Source organism: Rhinoderma darwinii, chromosome 3 (assembly GCF_050947455.1).
Source record: "Rhinoderma darwinii isolate aRhiDar2 chromosome 3, aRhiDar2.hap1, whole genome shotgun sequence".
NCBI classification, from domain to species: Eukaryota; Metazoa; Chordata; class Amphibia; order Anura; family Rhinodermatidae; genus Rhinoderma; species Rhinoderma darwinii.
Window position 1 is genome coordinate 37,978,789 of NC_134689.1, and position 21,699 is coordinate 38,000,487.

Sequence of the window (21,699 nt, forward strand, 5' to 3'; positions counted from 1 at the left end):
GCGGAAATTGAGCGTGTGGTATAAGAAGCTGGCCATGTACATCACACAGATGGCATTGTACAATGCGTACGTGCTACATTGATGTGCAGGCCAGAAGGGAACTTTCCTCGAATTTCAAAGAGGTGGTTATCAAGAACCCAATTTTTAGGGACCAGGAAGAGGGGGCACCCAGTACTTCTAGAAGCGACGCCACACACATAGTACCAGGGCAACACTGTCCAGGAGAAGTTCCCCAAACCGGTGGGAAGGGAAAGAGTCAAAAGAGGTGCAGAGTCTGCTATAAGAGGGGGATAAGGAAGGACACAATATATCAATGTGACACGTGTCCCGAAAAACCAGGGTTCAGTATGAAAGTGTTTTAAAATTTACCATACATCCATTGATTTTTAATTTACCCTGATGCACTCCACACATCTTATCCCTCTCATCTTTCCCTTCTGAGCCCTGCTGTGTGCCCAGGCAGCTGATAACAGCCACAAATAGGGTATTGCCGTAAGCAGGAGAACCCACATTACGATTTATGAGGCGTATGTCTCCGGTGGCGCATGCTGGGCACAATATAGCGGACGCTGAAATGGCATATATGTATAGAAAATGGCAAATCTCACTCTGCACCATCTGCGCATTACCTTTTACACAATAACTGTGGGGTCAAAATGTCCACTACACCTCTAGATGAATGCCTTAAGGGGTGTAGTTTTTAAAATAGGGTCACTTCTCGGGGGTTTCAACTGTACTGGTACCTCAGGGGTTCTGCATACATGACTTTGCACCAGTAGGCCAAATGTTAGTCCTTCCCTTCTGAGCCCTCCCATGGGCTCAAACGGCAGTTTATCACCACAAATGGGGTATTGCCGCACTCAGAAGAAATTGGGCAACAAAATGAGGTATTTTGATCCTTGTGAAAAAAAGAAATTTGAGCAAAAATTATATCTTATTGGGAAAAATTTTTTTTTTATTTTACATCCCAATTAAAATACGTGCTGTGAAAAAAACTGAGGGGTCAAAATGGTCACAACAACCATAAATTAATTCCTTGAGGGGTGTTTCCAAAATGGGGTCACTTTTGGGGGATTTCTACTGTTTTGGCACCTCAACACCTCTTCAAACCTGGCATGCTGCCTAAAATATATTATAATAGAAAAGAGGCTTCAAGATGCACTAGGTGCTTCTTTGCTTCTGGGGCTTGTGTTTTAGTCCACGAGAACACTAGAGCCACATGTGGGACATTTTTAAAAACTGCAGAATCTGGACAATACATATTTAGTAGTATTTCTCTGGTGAAACCTTCTGTGTTACAGAAAAAAATGGAATAAAACTGAATTTCTTCAAGAAAAATGAAATTTGCAAATTTCACCTCCACTTTGCTTTAATTCCTGTGAAACGCCTAAAGGGTTAAGAAACTTTGTAAATGCTGTTTTGAATACTTTGAGGGGTCTAGTTTTTAAAATTGTGTGTTTTATGGGGGTTTCTAATATATAGGCCCCTCAAAGCCACTTCAGAACTGAACTGGTAGCTTAAAAAAAGGCTTTTGAAAATCAGAGAAATTGCGGTTTATGTTCTAAGCCTTGTAACGTCCTAGAAAAATAAAAGAACGTTCAAATAAAATGATGACAATCTAAAGTAGACATATGGGGATGTTAATTAGTAACTATTTTGTGTGGTATAACCGTCAGTTTTACAAGCAGATACATTTAAATTCAGGAAAAATTCAAATTTTTCAAGAATTTCTGTAAATTTTGCTATTTTTCACAAATAAACACAATGTATCGACCAAACTTTACCACAAACATGAAGCCCAATGTGTCAATAGAAAACAATCTCAGAATTGCTTGGACAGGTAAACGCATTCCGAAGTTATTACCACAAAGTGACAGGTCAGATTTGAAAAATGGACTCTGAGACTTAGAGGCTCTGTCACCAGATTTTCAAACCCCTATCTCGTATTGCAGTAGATCGGCGCTGCAATGTAGATAACAGTAACGTGTTTTTTTTTTTTCAAAAACGAGCATTTTTGGCCAAGTTATGAGCATTTTTATATTTATGCAAATGAGCCTTTCTGAAGTACAACTGGGCGTGTTTAAAGTTAAGTCCAAGTGGGCGTGTATTATGTGCGTACATCGGGGCGTTTTTAATTGTTTTACTAGCTGGGCGTTGTGAATAGAAGTGTATGATGCTGACGAATCAGCATCATCCACTTCTCTTCGTTAACACCCAGCTTCTGGCAGTGCACAGACACACAGCGTGTTCTCGAGAGATCACGCTGTGACGTCACTTCCTGCCCCAGGTCCTGCATCGTGTCGGACGAGCGAGGACACATCGGCACCAGGCGACATAGACTTACCTGCAAACGCCGATGCTGCTGCAGAATCAACTGTAGCCTCTGTCGCCTGGTGCCGATGTGTCCTCGCTCGTCCGACACGATGCAGGACCTGGGGCAGGAAGTGACGTCACAGCGTGATCTCTCGAGAACACGCTGTGTGTCTGTGCACTGCCAGAAGCTGGGTGTCAACGGAGAAGTGGATGATGCTGATTCGTCAGCATCATACACTTCTATTCACAACGCCCAGCTAGTAAAACAAGTAATAACGCCCAGATGTACACACACAATACACGCCCACTTGGACTTAACTTTAAACACGCCCAGTTGTACTTAAAGGCTCATTTGCATAAATATAAAAATGCTCATAAAAAACACGTTACTGTTATCTACATTGCAGCGCCGATCTGCTGCAATACGAGATAGGGGTTTGAAAATCTGGTGACAGAGCCTCTTTAAAGAGGCTCTGTCACCAGGTTATAAGTGCCCTATCTCCTACATAATCTGATCCGCGCTGTAATGTAGATAACAGTGGTTTTTATTTGGAAAAACTATCATTTTTGAGCAAGTTATGAGCAATTTTGGATTTATGCCAATTAGTTTCTTATGCCCAACTGGGCGTGTTTTTACTTTTGACCAATTGGGCGTTGTAAAGAGAAGTGCTGTGGATCATGCTGGGCTGGAACAATGAGAAGTGTATGAGGCGGATTGGTCAGCGTCATACACTTCTCTTTACAATGCCCACTTGGTCAAAAGTAAAAACACGTCCAGTTGGGCATTAAGAAACGAATTAGCATAAATCTAAAATTGCTCATAACTTGCTCAAAAATGATCGTTTTTCAAAATAAAAACCGCTGTTATCTACATTACTGCGCCGATCAGATTATGTAGGAAATAGGGCACTTTATATTCTGGTGACAGAGCCTCTTAAACCCCTTCCCTCCGCAGCCATTTTTCGGATTTTTACTTTTGTTTTTTCCTCCCCACCTTTTAAAAGTCGTAACTCTTATTTTTCCATCAATATTGTCGTATGAGGGCTTGTTTTTTGCGGGAGTTGTAGATTTTCACAGCTCCATTTTTTGCACCATATAATTTAGTGGGAAACGAGAAAAAAAAATATGGGGGGTGGAATAGTAAAAAAAAAAAAAAAAAAAAAAAAAATAAAAAAAAAAAAAGCAAAAGCAGCAATTCCTCAACCTATTGGGTGGTTTTGTTTTTACGGCGTTAACCATACGTTAAAAACGGCATGTTAACTTTATTCTGCGGGTCAATACGATTACAGCGATACCAAATTGATATAGTTTTCTTTATGTTTTACAAGTAAAAACCGGATTGTTAAAAATAAAAAAATATTTGTCGCCACATTCTGGGAGCCATAAAGTTTTTATTTTTCTGTCGATTTAGCCGTGTGAGGGCTTATTTTTTGCGGAGCGAACTGCAGTTTATATTGGTACCATTTTGGGGTACGTGAGACTTTTTGATCACTTTTTATTTCATTTTTTGTGGGAGAAGGGACCAAAAAACAGCAATTCTGATGTTTTTCATTTTTTACGGCGTTTACCGTGCGGACTAAATAATGATATATTGTAATAGTTCAGACTTTTACGGACGCGTCGATACCAGTTATGTTAGCTTTTTATTTTATTTTTTACATTGTGCTTGAAGGAAAATGGATAAAGAGGGGTTTTTTTGAGCTTTTAATTTTTTTTTTTTATTTCTTAAAAAAAACTTTATTTTACTGTCTTTTACTTGTCCCCCTGGGAAAATGTAACCAGCGATCGTTAGATCGCTAATTCTGACAGTCTCCTATGAAGGCTGCCGTGCCAACCAACGGCTCCCCCCGATCTTGCCAGGGGGGCCGTTGGGACATTACAGGGGATTGCCCCAGTTTTTAGTCATTTAAATGCAGCGATCGCTATTGAACACCGCATTTAATGGGTTAAACAAGCAGGATCGCGCTTGAACGGGATCCCGCTCGTTACCCGGAAGTGTCGGCTGTAACACACAGCCGACACACTCGCTCTATGGAGTGGTCACAGCCTGTGAGCCCACTCCATACTCCCCCACCCGGCGTGCCCCGTATATATACGGCGGATGTCGGGAAGTGGTTAAGGCCAAGACTAGGCTGCGTCATTAAGGGGTTAAGCAGATTGAAGCCGAATACAACGCTGGTGCTCCAACTAACGTGTCCAAACACAAACAGTTTGAGCGCCATTACTGTCTAAGGGAAACAAAGACAAGACTCCAGTGGGCAAAAGATTACAAAAATTGGAAAACTGAGAAGTGGAAAAAAACATTGCCTGGTTAGATGAACCCTTAGGGTATGTTCACACGGCAGCCTCCGTTACGGCTGAAATTACGGAGTTGTTTTCAGGAGAAAACCGCTCCGGCATTTCAGACGTAATGGCAAGTGCAGACGTAATTGGAGCTGTTTTTCCATGTTGTCAATGGAAAACGGCTCCAATTACGTCTCAAGAAGTGACAGGCACTTCTTTGACGCGGGCGTCTTTTTTACCGTCGGCACAGAACATCGTAAAGCCCATTCAAATGAATGGGCAGATGTTTGCCGATGCTTTGGAGCCGTATTTTCGGACATAATTCGGGGCTAAAACGCCCGAATTACGTCCGTAAATAGGGCGAGTGAACATACCCTTAGAAGTGTTAACTAGAACTTAAGCATCGGAAAGAATCTCAACTACAATTCTGCTTGCCATTAAAACAGTGCTTGAAAACGGACAGTTTGAAACCCCTTCCCGCTTTGGCCACTTTTGACCTTCCTGACGGAGCCTCATTATTCAAATCTGACATGTTTCACTTTATGTGGTAATAACTTCAGAATGCTTTTACCTATCCAAGCGATTCTGAGATTGTTTTCTAGTGACACTTTGGACTTTATGTTACTGGGAAAATTTGCTTGATACATTTAGTATTTAATTGTCAAAAACACCAAAATTGAGCGAAAAATTGAAAAAGCTTGCATTTTTCTACATTTAAATGAATCTGCTTGTAAGACAGGCAGTTATAACACACAAAATTCTTGCTAATTAACATCCCAGATAGGTCTACTTTAGATTTGCAAAAAAATTTTGAACATCCTTTTATTTTTCTGGGATGTTACAAGGCTTAGAACTTTAGCTGCAATTTCTCACATTTTGAAAAGGCTATTTTTACAGGGGCCAGTTCAGTTGTGAAGTGGCTTTGAGGGCCTTGTATATTAGAAACCCCCAATAAGTCACCCCATTTTGAAAACTTGACCCCTCAAAGTATTCAAAACAGCATTTAGAAAGTTTCTTAAGCCTTTAGACGTTTCACAGGAATTAGAGCAAAGTAAAGGTGAAATTTACAAATTTCATTTTTCTTGGCAGAAATTCATTTTTAATCCATTTTTTTTATAACACAAAGTTTTACCAGAGAAACACAACAATATTTATTGCCCAAGCTCTGCAGTTTTAGGAAATATCCTACATGTGGCCCTGGTGTGGTAATGTACTTGAGCACTGGCCGAAGAAGCAAAAAGGACCACCTAGTACGTTTTGAGGCCTTCTTTTTATTAGAATATATTTTAGGCACCATGTCAGATTTGAAGGGCTCTTGCGGTGCCAAAACAGTGAAAATCCTCCGAAAGTGACCCCATTTGGGAAACTACACCCCTCAAGGAAATTATCTAGGGGTATAGTGAGCATTTTGACCCCACAGGTTTATTGCAGAAATTATTGTAAGTAGGCAGTGAAAATTAAAATCTAATTTTTTTTTTAAAAGAAAATGTAGGTTTAGCTAATTTTTTCCCTTTCCACAAGGACTAAAGGAGGAAAAGCACGACAACATTAGTAAATAAATTTCTCCCAAGTGAAACAATACCCCACGTGTGGTCATAAACAGATGTTTGGACATACAGCAGGGCTTAGTAGGGAAAGAGCGCCATTTGGCATTTGGAGCTCAAATTTAGGAGGAATGGTTTGCGGAGGCCATGTCACATTTGCAAAGCCACTGAGGGGACAAAACAGTGGAAACACCCCACAAATGACCCCATTTTGGAAACTAAACCCCTGGAGGAATTCATCTAGCAGTGTAGTGAGCATTTTGACCCCACAGGTGTATCATAGATTTTATTAGAATTTGGCAGTGAAAATAAAAACAATCCTTTTTCTTCAATAAGACGTAGTTTTAGCTCAAAAGTTTTCATTTTCTCAACAAATAAAGGAAAAAAGAACCCCATTTGTAAAGCAACTTCTCTGGAGTACGAAAATACCCCATATGTGGTCATAAACCGCTGTTTGGGCACACGGCTGGGCTCAGAACAGAAGGAGCACCATTTGGCTTTGAGCACAGATTTTGCTGGATTGTTTTCTTGACACCATGTGGCTTTTGCAAAGCCCCTAAGGTACCAGTACAGTGGAAACTACCCAAAAAGGACTCCATTCACGAAACTACACCCCTTAAAGAATTCATCTAGGGGTGTATTGAACATTTTGACCCCCACAGGTGTTTCATAGATTTTATTAAAATTGGGCGGTGAAAAAAAGAAATAAATCTTTTACTTCAATAAGACGTAGCTTTAGGCCTCATGCACACAACCGTAGCCATGTGCACGGCCGTGATTTTCTGGCCACGGAGTGTCACCCGTCTGGGCGTTACAACAGAACAAGCGGATATACACCACATCACAAGTGACCTGTCGTATACCCAGAAAATAATTAAGGCTGAACAAAGCGGCAGGACCAGTGCAGAGAGTGACATCACCCATCAAATTCCCCGCAGCAGGAGCTTTGGAAAATGTAAGTATATTACAAATGTATTTACATTTATAAGTTACAAGCATTAAACACAAAGTCATTAAATCTCGGACAACCCCTTTAACTAATTTTATGTTTTCATAGACGTAGTGGTATGAGGGCTGTTTTTTTGTGGGACGAGCTGTAGTTTTCATTGGTACCAGTTTAAAGGCATGGTGTCGCCCGAAAAACATGTTTTTTTTTTAAAATTTAAACATTTAGTGTGTGGGTGATTAAACATTGTTCAAATTTTTTTTATTTTTTTCGCGAGTCAGGAAATATTATAAATTTTTTCAAATTTATAATACTACCCATTTTTGGTCACTAGATGGAGCTAGTTCCCAAAATTGCAGCATTGCAACATTGGGTTAAAAGCTCTCGCTCTAGTGAGCTCTCAGCATCCCCCCCTCCTTTATCCTGGCTAGTGCCGGGATAAACGAGGGGTTTGAAAGGTTTAACCTCCTACACTGTGTGTCGCCATTTTTTGAGGTAACCCACAGTGTAGTAGGTTTACATACAGTAGTAAACACACACAAACACTAACATACATTGAAATCGCTTACCTGCTCCTGCCGCCGCGGCTCCCTCCGGCCCGTCCGCTCCCTTTGCTGCCGCTGTTCCATGTGCACAAGTCCGGAAGCCGCGACCGGAAGTAGTAATATTACAGTCCGGCCGCGACTTCCGGTCCACAGGAAAATGGCGCCGGACGGCGCCAATTTCGAATAGGACTGTGTGGGAGCGGCGCATGCGCAGTTCCCACACAGACGCCGTACACGGACGTGAATGGGACGGGAGCCGTTCACAGTCCCTATGGGACTGTGGCTGCCGTACTCCATGTCTGTGTGTGTCGTTAATCGACACACACAGAAATGGAACAAAAAATGGCAGCCCCCATAGGGAAGAAAAAGTGTAAAAATAAGAAACAGTAAAACACAAACACACAAATGAATATAAACGTTTTTATTACAGCACTAACATCTTTAACATATAAAAAAATTATTTGCCATGACACTGTTCCTTTAAGGTACATGCGACCTTTATCCTATTTTTTGGGAGGCAAGGTGACCAAAAAAACAGCAATTCTGGCAGTTTTTTTTATATACAGCGGTCACCATGCATTATAAAATTACATGTTGACTTTATTCTGCGGGTCAGTCCGATTTAGTCTATACCAAATTTATAGCACTTTTATATGTTTTACAACTTCTTGCACAATAAAATTACTTTTGTAAAAAAATAAATTTTTTCTGTCGCCATGTTGTGAAAACCACAACCTTTTTAATTTTTTAGTCGATGGAGCTGTGTGAGGGCTCTTTTTGCAAGACGATCTATAGTTTGTATAGGTACCATTTTTGAATACATGCGACTTTTTGATCACTTTTTATTCCAATTTTTGTCGGGCAAAGTGACAAAAAAAGAAACTGGCATTGTTTTTTACGCTGTTCACCGCATGGAATAAATAACATTATATTTTTATAGTTCAGGCCGTTACGGACGCGGTGATACCAAATATGTATGGTTTGTTTATTTTCTTCAATAATAATGACTTGATAAGAGAAAAAAGGCCACTGTGTTTTATTTTATTACTTGAAACATTATTTTAGAACTTTTTTTCCCCACACTGTTTTAGTCCCACTAGGGGACTTAAAGAGGCTCTGTCACCACATTATAAGTGCCCTATCTTGTACATAATGTGATTGGCGCTGTTATGTAGATTACATCCGTGATTTTTATTTAGAAAAACGATCATTTTTGACGGCGTTATGACCTATATTAGCTTTATGCTAATGAGTTTCTTAATGGACAACTGGGCGTGTTTTACTTTTTGACCAAGAGGGCGTTGTGGAGAGAAGTGTATGACGCCGACCAATCAGCGTCATACACTTCTCCCCATTCATTTACACAGCATATAGTGATCTTATTACATCACTATGTGCAGCCACATAAACACACAGTAGCGTTACTTAAGTGTCCTGACAGTGAATATACATTACCTCCAGCCAGGACGTGATTTCTATTCAGAATCCTGACACTTCTGTAGCGTTTCTGTGAGATTTACAGCAAGGCAAGCATAATCTCGTGAGATTACGATGTAACCTGTCATTTAAACCAAGATTACGCTTGCCTTGCTGTAAATCTCACACAGACGCTACAGAAGTGTCAGGATTCTGAATAGACATCACATCCTGGCTGGAGGGAATGTATATTCATGTAATGTATATAAAGTAAAACACGCCCAGTTGTCCATTAAGAAACACATTAGCATAAAGCTAAAATAGGTCATAACTCCGTCAAAAATGACAGTTTTTCTAAATAAAAAACACTGCTGTAATCTACATTACAGCGCCCATCACATTATGTACAATATAGGCCACTTATAATGTGGTGAAAGAGCCTCTTAGAAAAAAAAAACTGCCAGTTGTACCTTTTTTAAATACATTGCACTACCTATGTAGTGCAATGTATTAGATCTGTAAGTCATTCACTGACAGCAAGCCGATTAGGCTTCGCCTCCGCGTGGGGCCTAATTGGCTTCCATAATGGCAGAGCAGGAGGTCAGTTAGGCCTCCTATTCATACCAGCAGTGGGCAGCCCTGCAATTGCATGGCAGGGCTGCCGATCTGCTACCAACCTCTAAGATGCAGCGATAGTTTCCGATCGCTTCATCTAAAGGGTTAATGGCAGGAATAGGATCTAGCTCCGGTTCCTGCCGTTACAGGTGGATGTACCACCGCTGAGGATGCTGGCTCAGCTCTTGAGCCGGCGCCATCTTGCAGCGGCTACGGAAGCCTTTTACTCCACGCCTCCGGGTGTGACCTGAAAGGCTTCTCTTCTAGGCATACCAGGAGGCTAGTGTTAGGCCTCCGGTTACCTTTGCAGCCACCGGCACCCAGGCAATTTCATTGATGGGGTGCTTATGAGCTGCAAACCCCTTAAATGCAGCGATCGCTTTTGACCGCAGCATTTAAGGGGTTAATGGCGGGGATCTGCGCAAACTTTGGTCCCCACCATTACCCCAGGGTGTCAGCTGTAACATACAGCCGACACCCGGGGAAGGTGGCACCGACTCCGCTTCTGAGCCGGCGTCCATTATTTGTCGTATGGATACGGCAAAATGCGGGAAGCACTAGCTTTCCATGACGTATCCATACGACAAATGTCGGGAAGGGGTTAAAGCAATATGCAATAGAATGTGGATATCCCTTAGATATTTACGTTTTGGAGCTACTGTATCATCTATAATCATTTAAGCCTAGATGGTGGTTGCAGGCTGTAGCAAAGTGGTCACATTTACAGCAAGTCATTAAATCCCTATGAACCAGCTTATGTATTATCCCTGTAAAGATACAAAGGAGAAAAGCAGATGGTAAAATCAAATTGTGGCACGTGACATCATTTGAGAAGGAGATTTAATTAAGAGTGCGGCTCAATACACTGACAGCCAGCAGTGCGCTGCGTTTCCCGGTAGCTCCTCCAACGCAACTTCACAAAAAAGGAGATTTATTTTAATTATTGGAGGCAGACTAATTAACATGTTGTACCACTTAACCCTTTAAAGGACCAGGCCATTGTTATTTTCATTTTTTGATTTTCCTCTGCGCCTTTTCAAGAGCCACACGTATTTTCGTTTTCTGTCAACATAGCCGTATGAGGGCTTGTTTTAGTGGGACAAGTTGTAGTTCAATGGCATCATTTATTTTAACATGTAATATACTGCAAAACTGAAAATAAAATTGTTGTGGGGTGGAAAAGAACAAAAAAACAGCAATTCTTCCTATGGTTTCTTGAAATTCATTTTTGCGGTGTTCACAGCATGGTAAAAATAACAGGTTAACTTTATTCTGCAGGTTAATACGATTACGGCGATGACAAATGTATATAGGTTTTACATTTACTGCTTTGACAAAGCAAAAACAAATTTGTTTAATAAAAAAAAAATTTTGGGTCACTATATTTTGAGAGCCATAACTATTTAATCCTTCTATGGTGATGTGAGTTTATTTGTTGCAGGGCGAGCTGAAGTTTTTTTGGGGTGTACTTTCGAATCCCTTTTTATTATATTTAACATTTTTGAGTGCTACGGTGACCAAAATAACAATAATTGTTTTTTTATTTTTAGATTTTTATTTTACGACGTTTACCCTGCGGGTATAATAATTATATAGTAGAATAGTTTGGACTTTCACAAATGCGTAGATACCAATTATGTTTATTGTTTTACATTACACTAAAAGGGGGGGGGGGTGCCAAAAGGCAATTTTTTTTTTTACTTTTAATATTTAGGTTTTTTGCATATTAAACACTTAATTGGACTTTTTTTTAAAAAAAATAAATAAAAATGTATCACAGTGTTTTAGGCAACATTGTAATTGGTTGGTTATTTTTTTTTACCTTTTTCAGACAGCTTCTATGTATCCTGGATACATAGAAGCTATATCTTGCACTGAAACTCGAACCTGTCAGATCAGCGGCAGTTATGAACTTACATAGATGTGATGATCGAAAACCGCTGGATCCTGTGTGTCAGAGACACGCAGGTCCCGCTGTCACCTATGCAGTCAGTCCCACGGATCTCACAGATTCAGGTTTGAGCACAAGATCCAGGATACATAGAAGCAGTACATATAAAAAAAAAAAAAAAAAGAATATATTTATATATATATATATAGTTGTTTAAAACGCCATAATACATGTTTTTTTTTATTAAAAAAAAGTGTTCAAAGGTTTTGAATTCAGGTGTTTCATGCAGACCCATTGCCTCAGGTGTAAAAAAAAATCCAGCACTAGCCAGACATTTTGGGCAATTGTAGCTTCCAACTTTGTGAGAACAGTTTGGGGTTCGGCCCTTTTCTGTTCCAGCAGGACTGTGCCCCAGAGCACAAAGCAAGATCCCTAAAGGTAAGGTTGGGTGAGTTTTATGCGGAAGAAAATTTAGAACGGGATGTCAAAGGCTGCTGCAGGGTGATGTGTAGGTGTCAACACTTTAGTCCATATAGTATATATGTATACAAATACACAAGGATTTGAAAATGTATGTTTTTCCTTATTTTTGTAAAACATGCAACGCTTCATCCTAGCACAGGTGCCATGCTAATCTTCTCTGTATCATTCCAATTTTAGTATATGTGCTGCCGAAACAAGCACGGAGTATGGTTTTGTTTTTTTCTAGGTTTGCTAATTTGTTACATATAAAGGTTTCAGATCATCCACCTAATTTTAATATTTGATAGAGACAACACGAGCTTAATGATTATTCCATTTATGGAGGATAAAAATGTATTTAAAACCTCGATCACACAAGTGAAAAGGTAATTGCCCCCTAAACTAAACAACTGGTTGTGCTACTTTGGAAGTAACAACTGCAACCAACATTTGCGATATCTTGAGGAGTCTTTAACCCCTTCCCGCTGCAGCCCATTTTCATTTTCGTTTTTTCCTCCCCACCTTCCAAAAGCCATAACGTCTTTATTTTTCCGCCGATATAGTACTATGAGGGCTTGATTTTTGCGGGACGAGTTGTAGTTTTTCGTAGCACCATTTATTTTTGCCATATAATGTACTAGCAAACGAGAAACAATTATTTGTGGGGTAGAAAATGAAGGAAACAGCGATTCCTCCATGTTTTTTTGCACTGCATTTTTACAGAATTCACTGTGCGATTAAAACAACATGTTAACTTTATTCTGTGGGACAATACGATTACGCCGATACCAAATATATATAGTTTTTTCTATATTTTACAAGTAAAAACAAAAGTGTAAAAAAGAAAAAAAATTATTTTGTGTTGCCAAATTCCGAGAGCCACAACTTTTTTATTTTTTTCGTCGATTAAGTGGTATGAGGCCTTTTTAATAATACCATTTTGGTGTACATGCGACGGTTTGTTCACTTTTTATTTCATTTTTTTGTGGGAGATTAGGTGACCAAAAAAATAGAGATTCTGGCGTTTACAATTTTTTTTTTTTACCGTGCAGGTTAAACAATGATATATTGTAATAGTTCAGACTTTTACGGACGCGCGGATACCAATTATGTTTATTTTATTTTTTTACTATGCTCTAGGGGGAAAATGTTTGTTTTTTTTTGAACTTTTAAATATTTTTTTTTCTTGCAAAAAACAACAACTTTAATTTAACTCATTTTTACTTTTTTTTATTAGTTCCCCTAGGGGACTTCAACCAGCGACTGTTAGATCGCTTGCACGATATACTGCAATACTAATGTATTGCAGTATATCGTGATTCTGACAGGCATATTTTAAGCCCTGCCGGAAGAGGAGCTTCATAGGTGCACAAAGATGGCGGACCTGGGGGCCTTCATTAGGCTCAAGCGCGATGCCACTCGTTACTCTGAAGTGTCGGCTGTAACAAACAGCCGACACCTGCATTGTATGGAGCGGTTTCACTCCGTGAACCCGCTCCATAGTTCCCCTACCCGACTTTGGCGTATGGATACGTCAAATGTCGGGAAGGGGTTAAAGGGAACCAGTCACCAGCATTTCACGGATTGAATTCCACTGACCCCTCGTTGGCCGCTGCTGTCCAAAGTTAATCTCCGTTAACCCCTCTCCTTAAAGAGGCTCTGTCACACATTATAAGTGGCCTATATTGTACATAATGTGATCGGCGCTGTAATGTAGATTACAGAAGTGTTTTTTATTTAGAAAAACGATCATTTATGATCTAGTTTAGATTTATGCTAATGAGTTTCTTAATGCCCAACTGGGTGTGTTTTACTTTTTGACCAAGTGGGAGTGCCAATAGGTCATAAATTATCGTTTTTCTAAATAAAAAAAAAACACTCCTGTAATCTACATTATAGCGCCGATCAAATTATGTAGAAGATAGGGCACTTATGTGGTGAGAGAGCCTCTAACTCCTCCTCCGACCGAAATAATGGTCTGCAAACATTTTGCGCCTTTTATGGTAATAACCGGGCAGTCTCGTTCGTTCCTCTTCCTGTGCCCACCCCCTGCCGAAAACTGGCCCACCCTGAATGTCAAAATCTCGTCGGAGATAGCGGGCATGCGCCCATCATGTATGGTCTGACACCCTTCAATGCTTCATCCGGTCCTCAAATCTAGTTACTGCGCATGCGTCTCGATGGTGTCCCATTGTGCGCACGCACCAGTACACCGATGCGCAATCGCGGGATTTCGTGTATACTGGGGGAAGCAAAGAGCTGTCAATCAAAAGCAAGGAGGCGGGGTAAACTTGAGGGATGACGATATATGACTCTTTTTGAACGAAGGCATGACTCTTATGCTCATTAGATTTGCAATGGGGGGGGGGGGGGATAGAGAAATTGATCCAAGCAACTTCCAACGAGGTATGTTTATCGCTTCTAGTCTAGCCAAGGCCAGTATTGGGAAAAAAACAGACAACCTTGTGGAATTTCTTGTGCAACGGTGTCGGGAGTAAGCTTTGAATGACTTGATCAAAAAAATACATCCAGCGAAAGGGGATCCTGTGGACGTTAACAACTCATCGACGAAAGGTGTCAGAAGAGGATGTCAAAAATCGTTCTGATAAACAGCCGATGCAGTCAAGCAAATTGCAGCCGAATACAACGCTGGTGCTGCTACTAACGTGTCCGAACACACAACTCGTCGTTCCTTGCATGGATAGGCTATACCAGCAGACAAACAGTTCAAGTGCCATTACTGTCTAAGGCCCCATGCACACGACCATATTTTTTCCCTCCCGTAAATACGGGTCCGTTGTCATCCGTATTTCACCCGTATTTACAGACCCGTAAAAAAAGGGGGCTGGAAATGATGTCACATGATCACTCAGACGCCATTTTCTCTGCTTCTCTTTATTCAAAAATTGAAATCCCCTGAATTACGGGTGCACACACGTAGCCACCTGTAATTATAGGAGCCCCATAGACTTCTATGGGCCTGCCCATGCCGTAATTACATCCTGAAATAGGACATGTGCTATATTTTTCAACGGCCTGGGCACCTACCCGTACGCCAACGGGAAGGTACCCATGGCCAATAGAAGTCTATGGGCCCGTAATTACAGGCGTTTTTACGGTCGTGTGCATGGGGCCTCAGGAAAAGAGAAAGGGAAGACTCCAGAGGGCAAAAGAATTCTAGAGGTGGACCACTGAGCAATGGTAAAACATTACCTGGTCAAATTAAATCCAGATTCTGTTGCACCATGCTGATCGGAGAGTGAGAAGCAAGCAGTATGAATCGATAAACTGTTCCTGTCAGGTGTCAACCGTAGAGTAAGGGTGTATTGACACAGTGCGGTTTCGCCACACGTTTTTCCCGCACATCCTACAACGCCGCATGCGATTTGCAAGACCGCTCCATAAGGGCTCATTCAGACAAGCGTAATACTCGTCTGTGTGCTGTGCATTGAAATAACGCACAGCACATGGACCCATTGATTTCAATGGGGTTGTTCAGACTGAGGATGTCACGATAACAGAATTTGGACTTCGATACCGATACTTTGTGTGGTATTGCGATTTCAATACCAAAACGATACTTTGCCAACAATAATAAAAAAAACAGTTCTTCCATTTTCTGATGTGATGAATTTAACCTCCATGTGCCTCACATTAATAGTAATTAACACCATTATCTTTCTCAGTCATAATGGGTTAATGTGTGAGGTACATGATGGGGTTAATTACTATTAATGTGAGGCACGGAGGTTAAACTCATCACCTCGTACCTCACATTAATAAGTGAATATTTTTGTTTTTTTTACAGCGCACACCTCAAATGACGCAAAAAAATAGTTGTGAAGGTTTTTACGGCCGCACCAATACCGAATAGGAGTATGTTTTATGTACTGAGACTTATTTTAATGTTTATTATAAAAAAAAGGTGTATGTGTATTTTTTTAAATTTAATATTACTTTATGTTTTTACTTTATTTTTAAACTTTAACGTACTGACATATATCAGATATGTGCCAGTACATTAGCCTGTGTACGTATAGTACACAGGCAGTTGTTAGGACATACCTAAGTATGCCCTAACAGGAAATATGGTAGGGCAGCCCTGGGGTCCTTCAACGGACCCTGTGCTGTCTGACCATATATGGTATCTCCTTCAATCGCGTCACAGGAATTCCCTGTGACGCGATCCATGGGCATCCCCCCTTCTCATTTTCTCCTGAATATTGCAGTCAGCTTTGATCGCAGCATTGAGGGGAATAGCGGCGGAGATGAGATTTCTCTGATCTCCACCGTTATAGTGCGGGGCTGCGGTTGTGTAATACAGCTTCTCCCCCTTCCCTGCCCAGCAACACAGCGTGATGATATAGTATACAGCTTTCATTCCCGAATGTGTTTTCAACTGGCGATACCTTAGGTTCTTTCACAGCTATAACTGCGATCCTGGTGTCATATGGAATATTAGAATCTCATACGAAATATGGCTATTTGGAGTGATCCCCATTCCCTCCAGCCTCAGTCTCTCACACGGTCTGTGAAGCAGCTTCTTGCTTCGAGGACAGCGTCCGAGGCTGTGAGGTAGCTCCATCTCAGGATAATCACTGGTGCGGACACCCACTTTTCCAGTATAGCCTCATTTACACATTTAACTTATAAAATAATAAGCGTTTTGGAACACAGTTTTCACTAGCATTATCAGTGTGACAGCGGCTATTAGATTAGCTAGGAGATGGGGCATTACTAATCTAGTGACAGAGCCTCTTCAGGCTACATTCAAACGACAGTAAAAAAAACGGCCGTCAAACGGCTGGTTTCAGAACAATGAAGTTCTATGGGTGTATTCATATGGCCGTTTTTTTAACGACCTATGAATATTGGCCTTCAAAAAATAGGACATGTCCTATTTTTGCCCGTTTTCACAGCCAGACGGCTCCCATAGAAGTCAATGGATCAGTTTTTACCGTACATTTTTCAGGAAACAATCCTTGTAACGCCGTTAAAATCTAATCCTAGCCATCAATGTGGCCTGGCATGGAGGCGATCAGCCTGTGGCACTGCTGAGGTGTTATGGAAGCCCAGGTTGCTTTAATAGCGGCCTTCAGCTCGACTGCATTGTTGGGTCTTGTTGGATTCTCTATGGGGTTTAGGTCAGGCGAGTTTGCTGGCCAATCAAGCGCAGAGATACTATCATTATTAAACCAGGTATTTTTGGCAGTGTGGGCAGGTGCCAAGTCCTGCTGGAAAATGAAATCGGCATCTCCATAAAGCTTGTCAGCAGAGGGAAGCATGAAGTGCTCTAAAATGTCCTGCTAGACGCTGCGTGGACTTTGGACTTGATATAACACAGTGGACCAACACCAGCAGATGACATGGCCCCCAAACCATCACTGACTGTGGAAACTTCACACTGGACCGCAAGCAACTTGGATTGATGCCTCTCCACTCTTCCTCCAGACTCTGGGACCTGGATTTCCAAATGAAATGCAAAATTTACTTTCATGTGAAAACAGGACTTTGGACCACTGAGCAGCAGACCAGTCCTTTTTCTCCTTGGCCCAGGTAAGACGCTTCTGATGTTGTCTCTGGGTCATGAATGGCTTGACACAAGGAACGTGACAGTTGTAACCCATGTCCTGGATTTGTCTGTGTGCGGTGGCTCTTGAAGCACTGACTCCAGCCGCAGTCCACTCCTTGTGAATCTCCCCCAGATTCTTGAATGGCCTTTTCTTGACAATCCTTTCAAGGTTTCGGTTATCCCTGTTGCTTGTGCACATTTTTCTACCACACTTTTTCCTTCCTCTAAACTCTCCATTAATATCCAGCTTCTTTAGCAATGTCCTTTTATGGCTTGTCTTCAGGACAACTGTCAAGTCAGCAGTCTTCCTCATGATTGTGTAGCTACTGAACCAGACTGTTGGACCATTTAAAGGCTAAGGGTATGTTCACACGGCCTATTTTCAGACGTAATTCGGGCGTTTTACGCCTCGAATTACGCCTGAAAAGACGGCTCCATTACACCTGCAAACATCTGCCCATTGCTTTCAATGGGTTTTACGATGTTCTGTTCAGACGAGGTGTAATTTTACGCGTCGCTGTCAAAAGACGGCGCGTAAAAAGTCGCCCGCGTCAAAGAAGTGCATGTCACTTCTTTGGACGTTTTTGGAGCCATTTTTTCATTGACTCCATTGAAAAACAGCTCAAATTATGCCCGTAGTCGATGCCGCGAAAAACGCGAGTACTTGCAAAAACGTCTGAAATTCAGGAGCCGTTTTCACTTGAAAACAGCTCCGTAATTTCAGACGTAATTTGTTAAGACGTGTGAACATACCCTTAGGAAACCTTTGCAGGTGTTTTGCGTTGATTAGCTGGTTAGAGTGTGACACGGAGTCTACAATCTTGAACTTTTACCCAATAGTTATTAAAGTTTTCTGAGAGACTAAGTTTTAGGTTTTCATTAACTGTTTTCCATAATCATCGACGTTAAGAAAAAAAAAAATGCTGGAAATCACTCTGTGTGTAACGAATCTATATAATATACAAGTTTCACTTTTTGAATTTCTGAAATAAATTAACTTTTTGATGATATTTTAATTCTTTGAGAAGGACCCATAAGTACATATAGCGAAGTTCTCTCTTTATGTACATTTTTAAACTCTCGTACTATGCAGCCAGTGCAGCACTGCCGGGCGGTATCTAATGACAAGTCAAGCGCCGGCACATTGAGCCCAGTCCGGGACAGCTGTATTTCCTTTGTCTGCACCATAAATCCCATTCCTAGATTGCCTCATCCTCATTATCACCATTCCCATAGCCCCTACGTTTTGTTAAGCTGTGTAATCCTCCAGGGTCATTTGCTTCTCCTCCATGTCTGCTGCTGACCCCATCACTTCCCTACAGGCGACGTCTGCCTTTCTCCACCTCACCAATACGTTCTTATCTGGGCTCACAGGTCAGGGATCACCAGTTTAATGGAATCTGAGGACTAAATGCATATACAGTTCCCATTCCCAACTGTGTCTTTACCTGGTGATATCTCCAGTTGTGTCTCAGCTAGAACTGCGATCCTAGTGGCATATGAATTATAAGAATCTCTTTCATATGCCACCAGACCACTGTCCTAGGTGGTGCACAACCTGATATATGGCTATTTAAAGTGACCCCCCCAGCCTCAGTCTCTCACAGCGAGCGTCACGTTGAGCTATCACTGTGCGTGAAGCAGCTTCATGCTGATAGGACAGCGTCAGTGGCTGTGAGGAAGCTCCACCCCGGGAGAACTGCTGGTGTTGACGCCCTCTTGGATAGTAAGTGATTTATTACCATATTTGGAGAGAAAAAAAACGGGGGCCATATTTCGGGAACGAAGCCGTACAAATAAAAGGAAAGAACTGCTGGAGTCCAGGAGACAGCGGTAGTAAGGGGAGACTGCTGGTTCACTTTCTATGACCTAGTAACGGATCCTCTTTAAAGATGTTTTCCAAATGTATAGGAAAAGAAAGTAGATGCAGGAGATGTTATAAAACAACAAGCCAAACATTACTCACCTCTTAAAAGGGGTTTGGTTGTCCAGGTTTAGGCCTCATGCACACGGCCGTGCCCGTGATCACAGCCCGCGATGGCGGGGACGGCCGCAGCCCGCATTTTCGGGCCGTGCTCCCATACAAAAGTTGCGGATTATATTACAGTCCGCAATGCCGGAGATTTTTTACAGTCCACAGGATAGGTCATCAGTATGTGATTGGTGGGGGTCCGACACCAAGACCCACACCGATCAGCTGTACCGGCTGCCTCAGAGCACCCGGAAACTATGCAGGGTCAGTGCCAGAAGAAGATGGCTCCAACCACTATGTAGCGGCCTTGCTGCAGTACTGCTCCTGTTGAAGTAAATAGCAGCACAGCCGCTGTACAGTGGTCAGAGCCTTCTGCTTCACATACCCGGAGGCAGCCGAGAAATAGCGGATAGGTGCGGCGTCCGAGTGTCAGACCCCACCAATCATATCCGGATGACCTATCCTGTGAATAGGTCAGCAGTATAAAAAAACAGCCCCTTTAAATCCTCTGCCGCTCCAGTGCAGATGGTCTGTTCGTCTGGGTTTACTTTTCCTGGAGCGATGATGTGCCATTAATCCATGTGACCGCTGCAGCCAATCACTGGCCTCTGCGGTGATGCTAGAATGTACAGCATGTGACCACTGAGGCCACTAATTGGCTGCATCGGTAACATGGACATATAACACCTCATTGCTGAAAATAAAGACCGGTGGGGAGCACCAGAACATTGGCACTGGATTTATCAGGGGAGTATTGTTTTTTTGTTTTTGTTTTTATAACAATTACTTAAACCCTCAAGCAAGGGCTTTAATGACATACAATACAATAGAAAAAAATAATCGATAAGAAATGGCTGAAGTGACCTTAGCCACTGTTTCCGTACGTGCCACACGATCTGTACAGTGTTCTGCATAGGAATCGCCATGTATAGAAAGTGTCAGAAAGTCAAGGAACTACTGAATCAGCCCTATTTCCCAATTACGTGTGCAATGACAATCCTAACAAAGAACAAATACCAGGGAAACGCAGAAAACACAACTATTTATATAGAATTACTGCGCGCCCGTACCGCTCTTCCAGCACTCACCTTGTCATCCGCCATCTTGTTCGGCCAGCGCAAGCGCAATGACAGTCACACTGCTGACGAATCGATGCTGTCTGAGGTTTCCTACAAGTGTTATGATCCATAACTCCGCGATCGTTTGCTTTTCCTGAGGACTGTATCACGTGACTCGCAAGCTGCTACAGGTCTTCAGCGCAGTGATGTGGACACTGCCAGAAAACAGCGATTAGTTTTCTAGGAGCTTCCGGTTGCTGGTAAAGAATGATCACTGTATAGGTAGAGACTGCTGGCAGGATATCCATTGAAGTTTCGTATTTTGAGGCTTTATAACCTATATAGTTAGTAATGGTAATTAAAGAGTTAAATGGCATTACGTGACAAAAGAGAAATGCGACATTGTTGCAAAACAAAATTATCAGTGCCGATATTTTCTTAGATTTATTTTTTTTAAAGCCTGGAATAACCCATGAAATCCGTATATTGTTGCTCAAGAATAGCTATCAGACAACCGGAGATACCCCGATAGGCGTTCATATATGTTCTGAGGTGACTTCGACAGCCAATCCACGATTTAAGGTCTCGTGCACACTTACGTTGCCCGTCGTATGGCCGTTAATGACGGATCCGTGAAACACGGACCGCACACGGACGGCTTCTGTGTGCGGTCCATTTCACGGTCCAAATCAATGAAAAGGCCGAGACTGTTCTTTCCAAAAACAGACAGGAGTAGGACTTGTCCTATTTTTGACGGAACGGGCCACACGGTTCCGTTAAAACAACAGAAGTGTGCGTGGCCCCATTGAAATTATTGCGTCAGGGTGCTATCAGTTAAAAAAAACGGATAACACCCTGAAGAAAATAATTGAAGTGGGCATGAGGCCTAAATGTTGAATTTGCTTCAGGTTTGCAGTGGGTTCCCTTTTTGTATTGCGTTGCAAAGGGTAAAATCTGCTGTGAAAATCCGAGTCAAATAGATGACATGTAAGGCATGCCGTAAAATCTGCGCAATGTTTCCCTCCACAGTTCTGTAAACCTCATTCACCTGCACTTTACTTTGTTGCAAGTTTTGCAAAATG

At 41.7% G+C, this 21,699-nt stretch overlaps 1 protein-coding gene and 1 pseudogene across 1 annotated transcript in view; both read right to left on the minus strand.

Moving 5' to 3' along the window:
* The window catches only part of LOC142748904 (SLC35A4 upstream open reading frame protein), a 30,975-nt gene extending 10,246 nt beyond the window's left edge, over positions 1–20,729 (minus strand). The window contains exon 1 of the mRNA XM_075856283.1: positions 20,648–20,729. Coding sequence (XP_075712398.1) covers positions 20,648–20,662 — 15 coding nt within the window. The 5' untranslated portion in view covers positions 20,663–20,729. The remainder of the gene's footprint in view (positions 1–20,647) is intronic.
* LOC142751339 (U6 spliceosomal RNA) lies at positions 12,121–12,237 on the minus strand (annotated as a pseudogene).
* Positions 20,730–21,699: the final 970 nt, after the last annotated feature.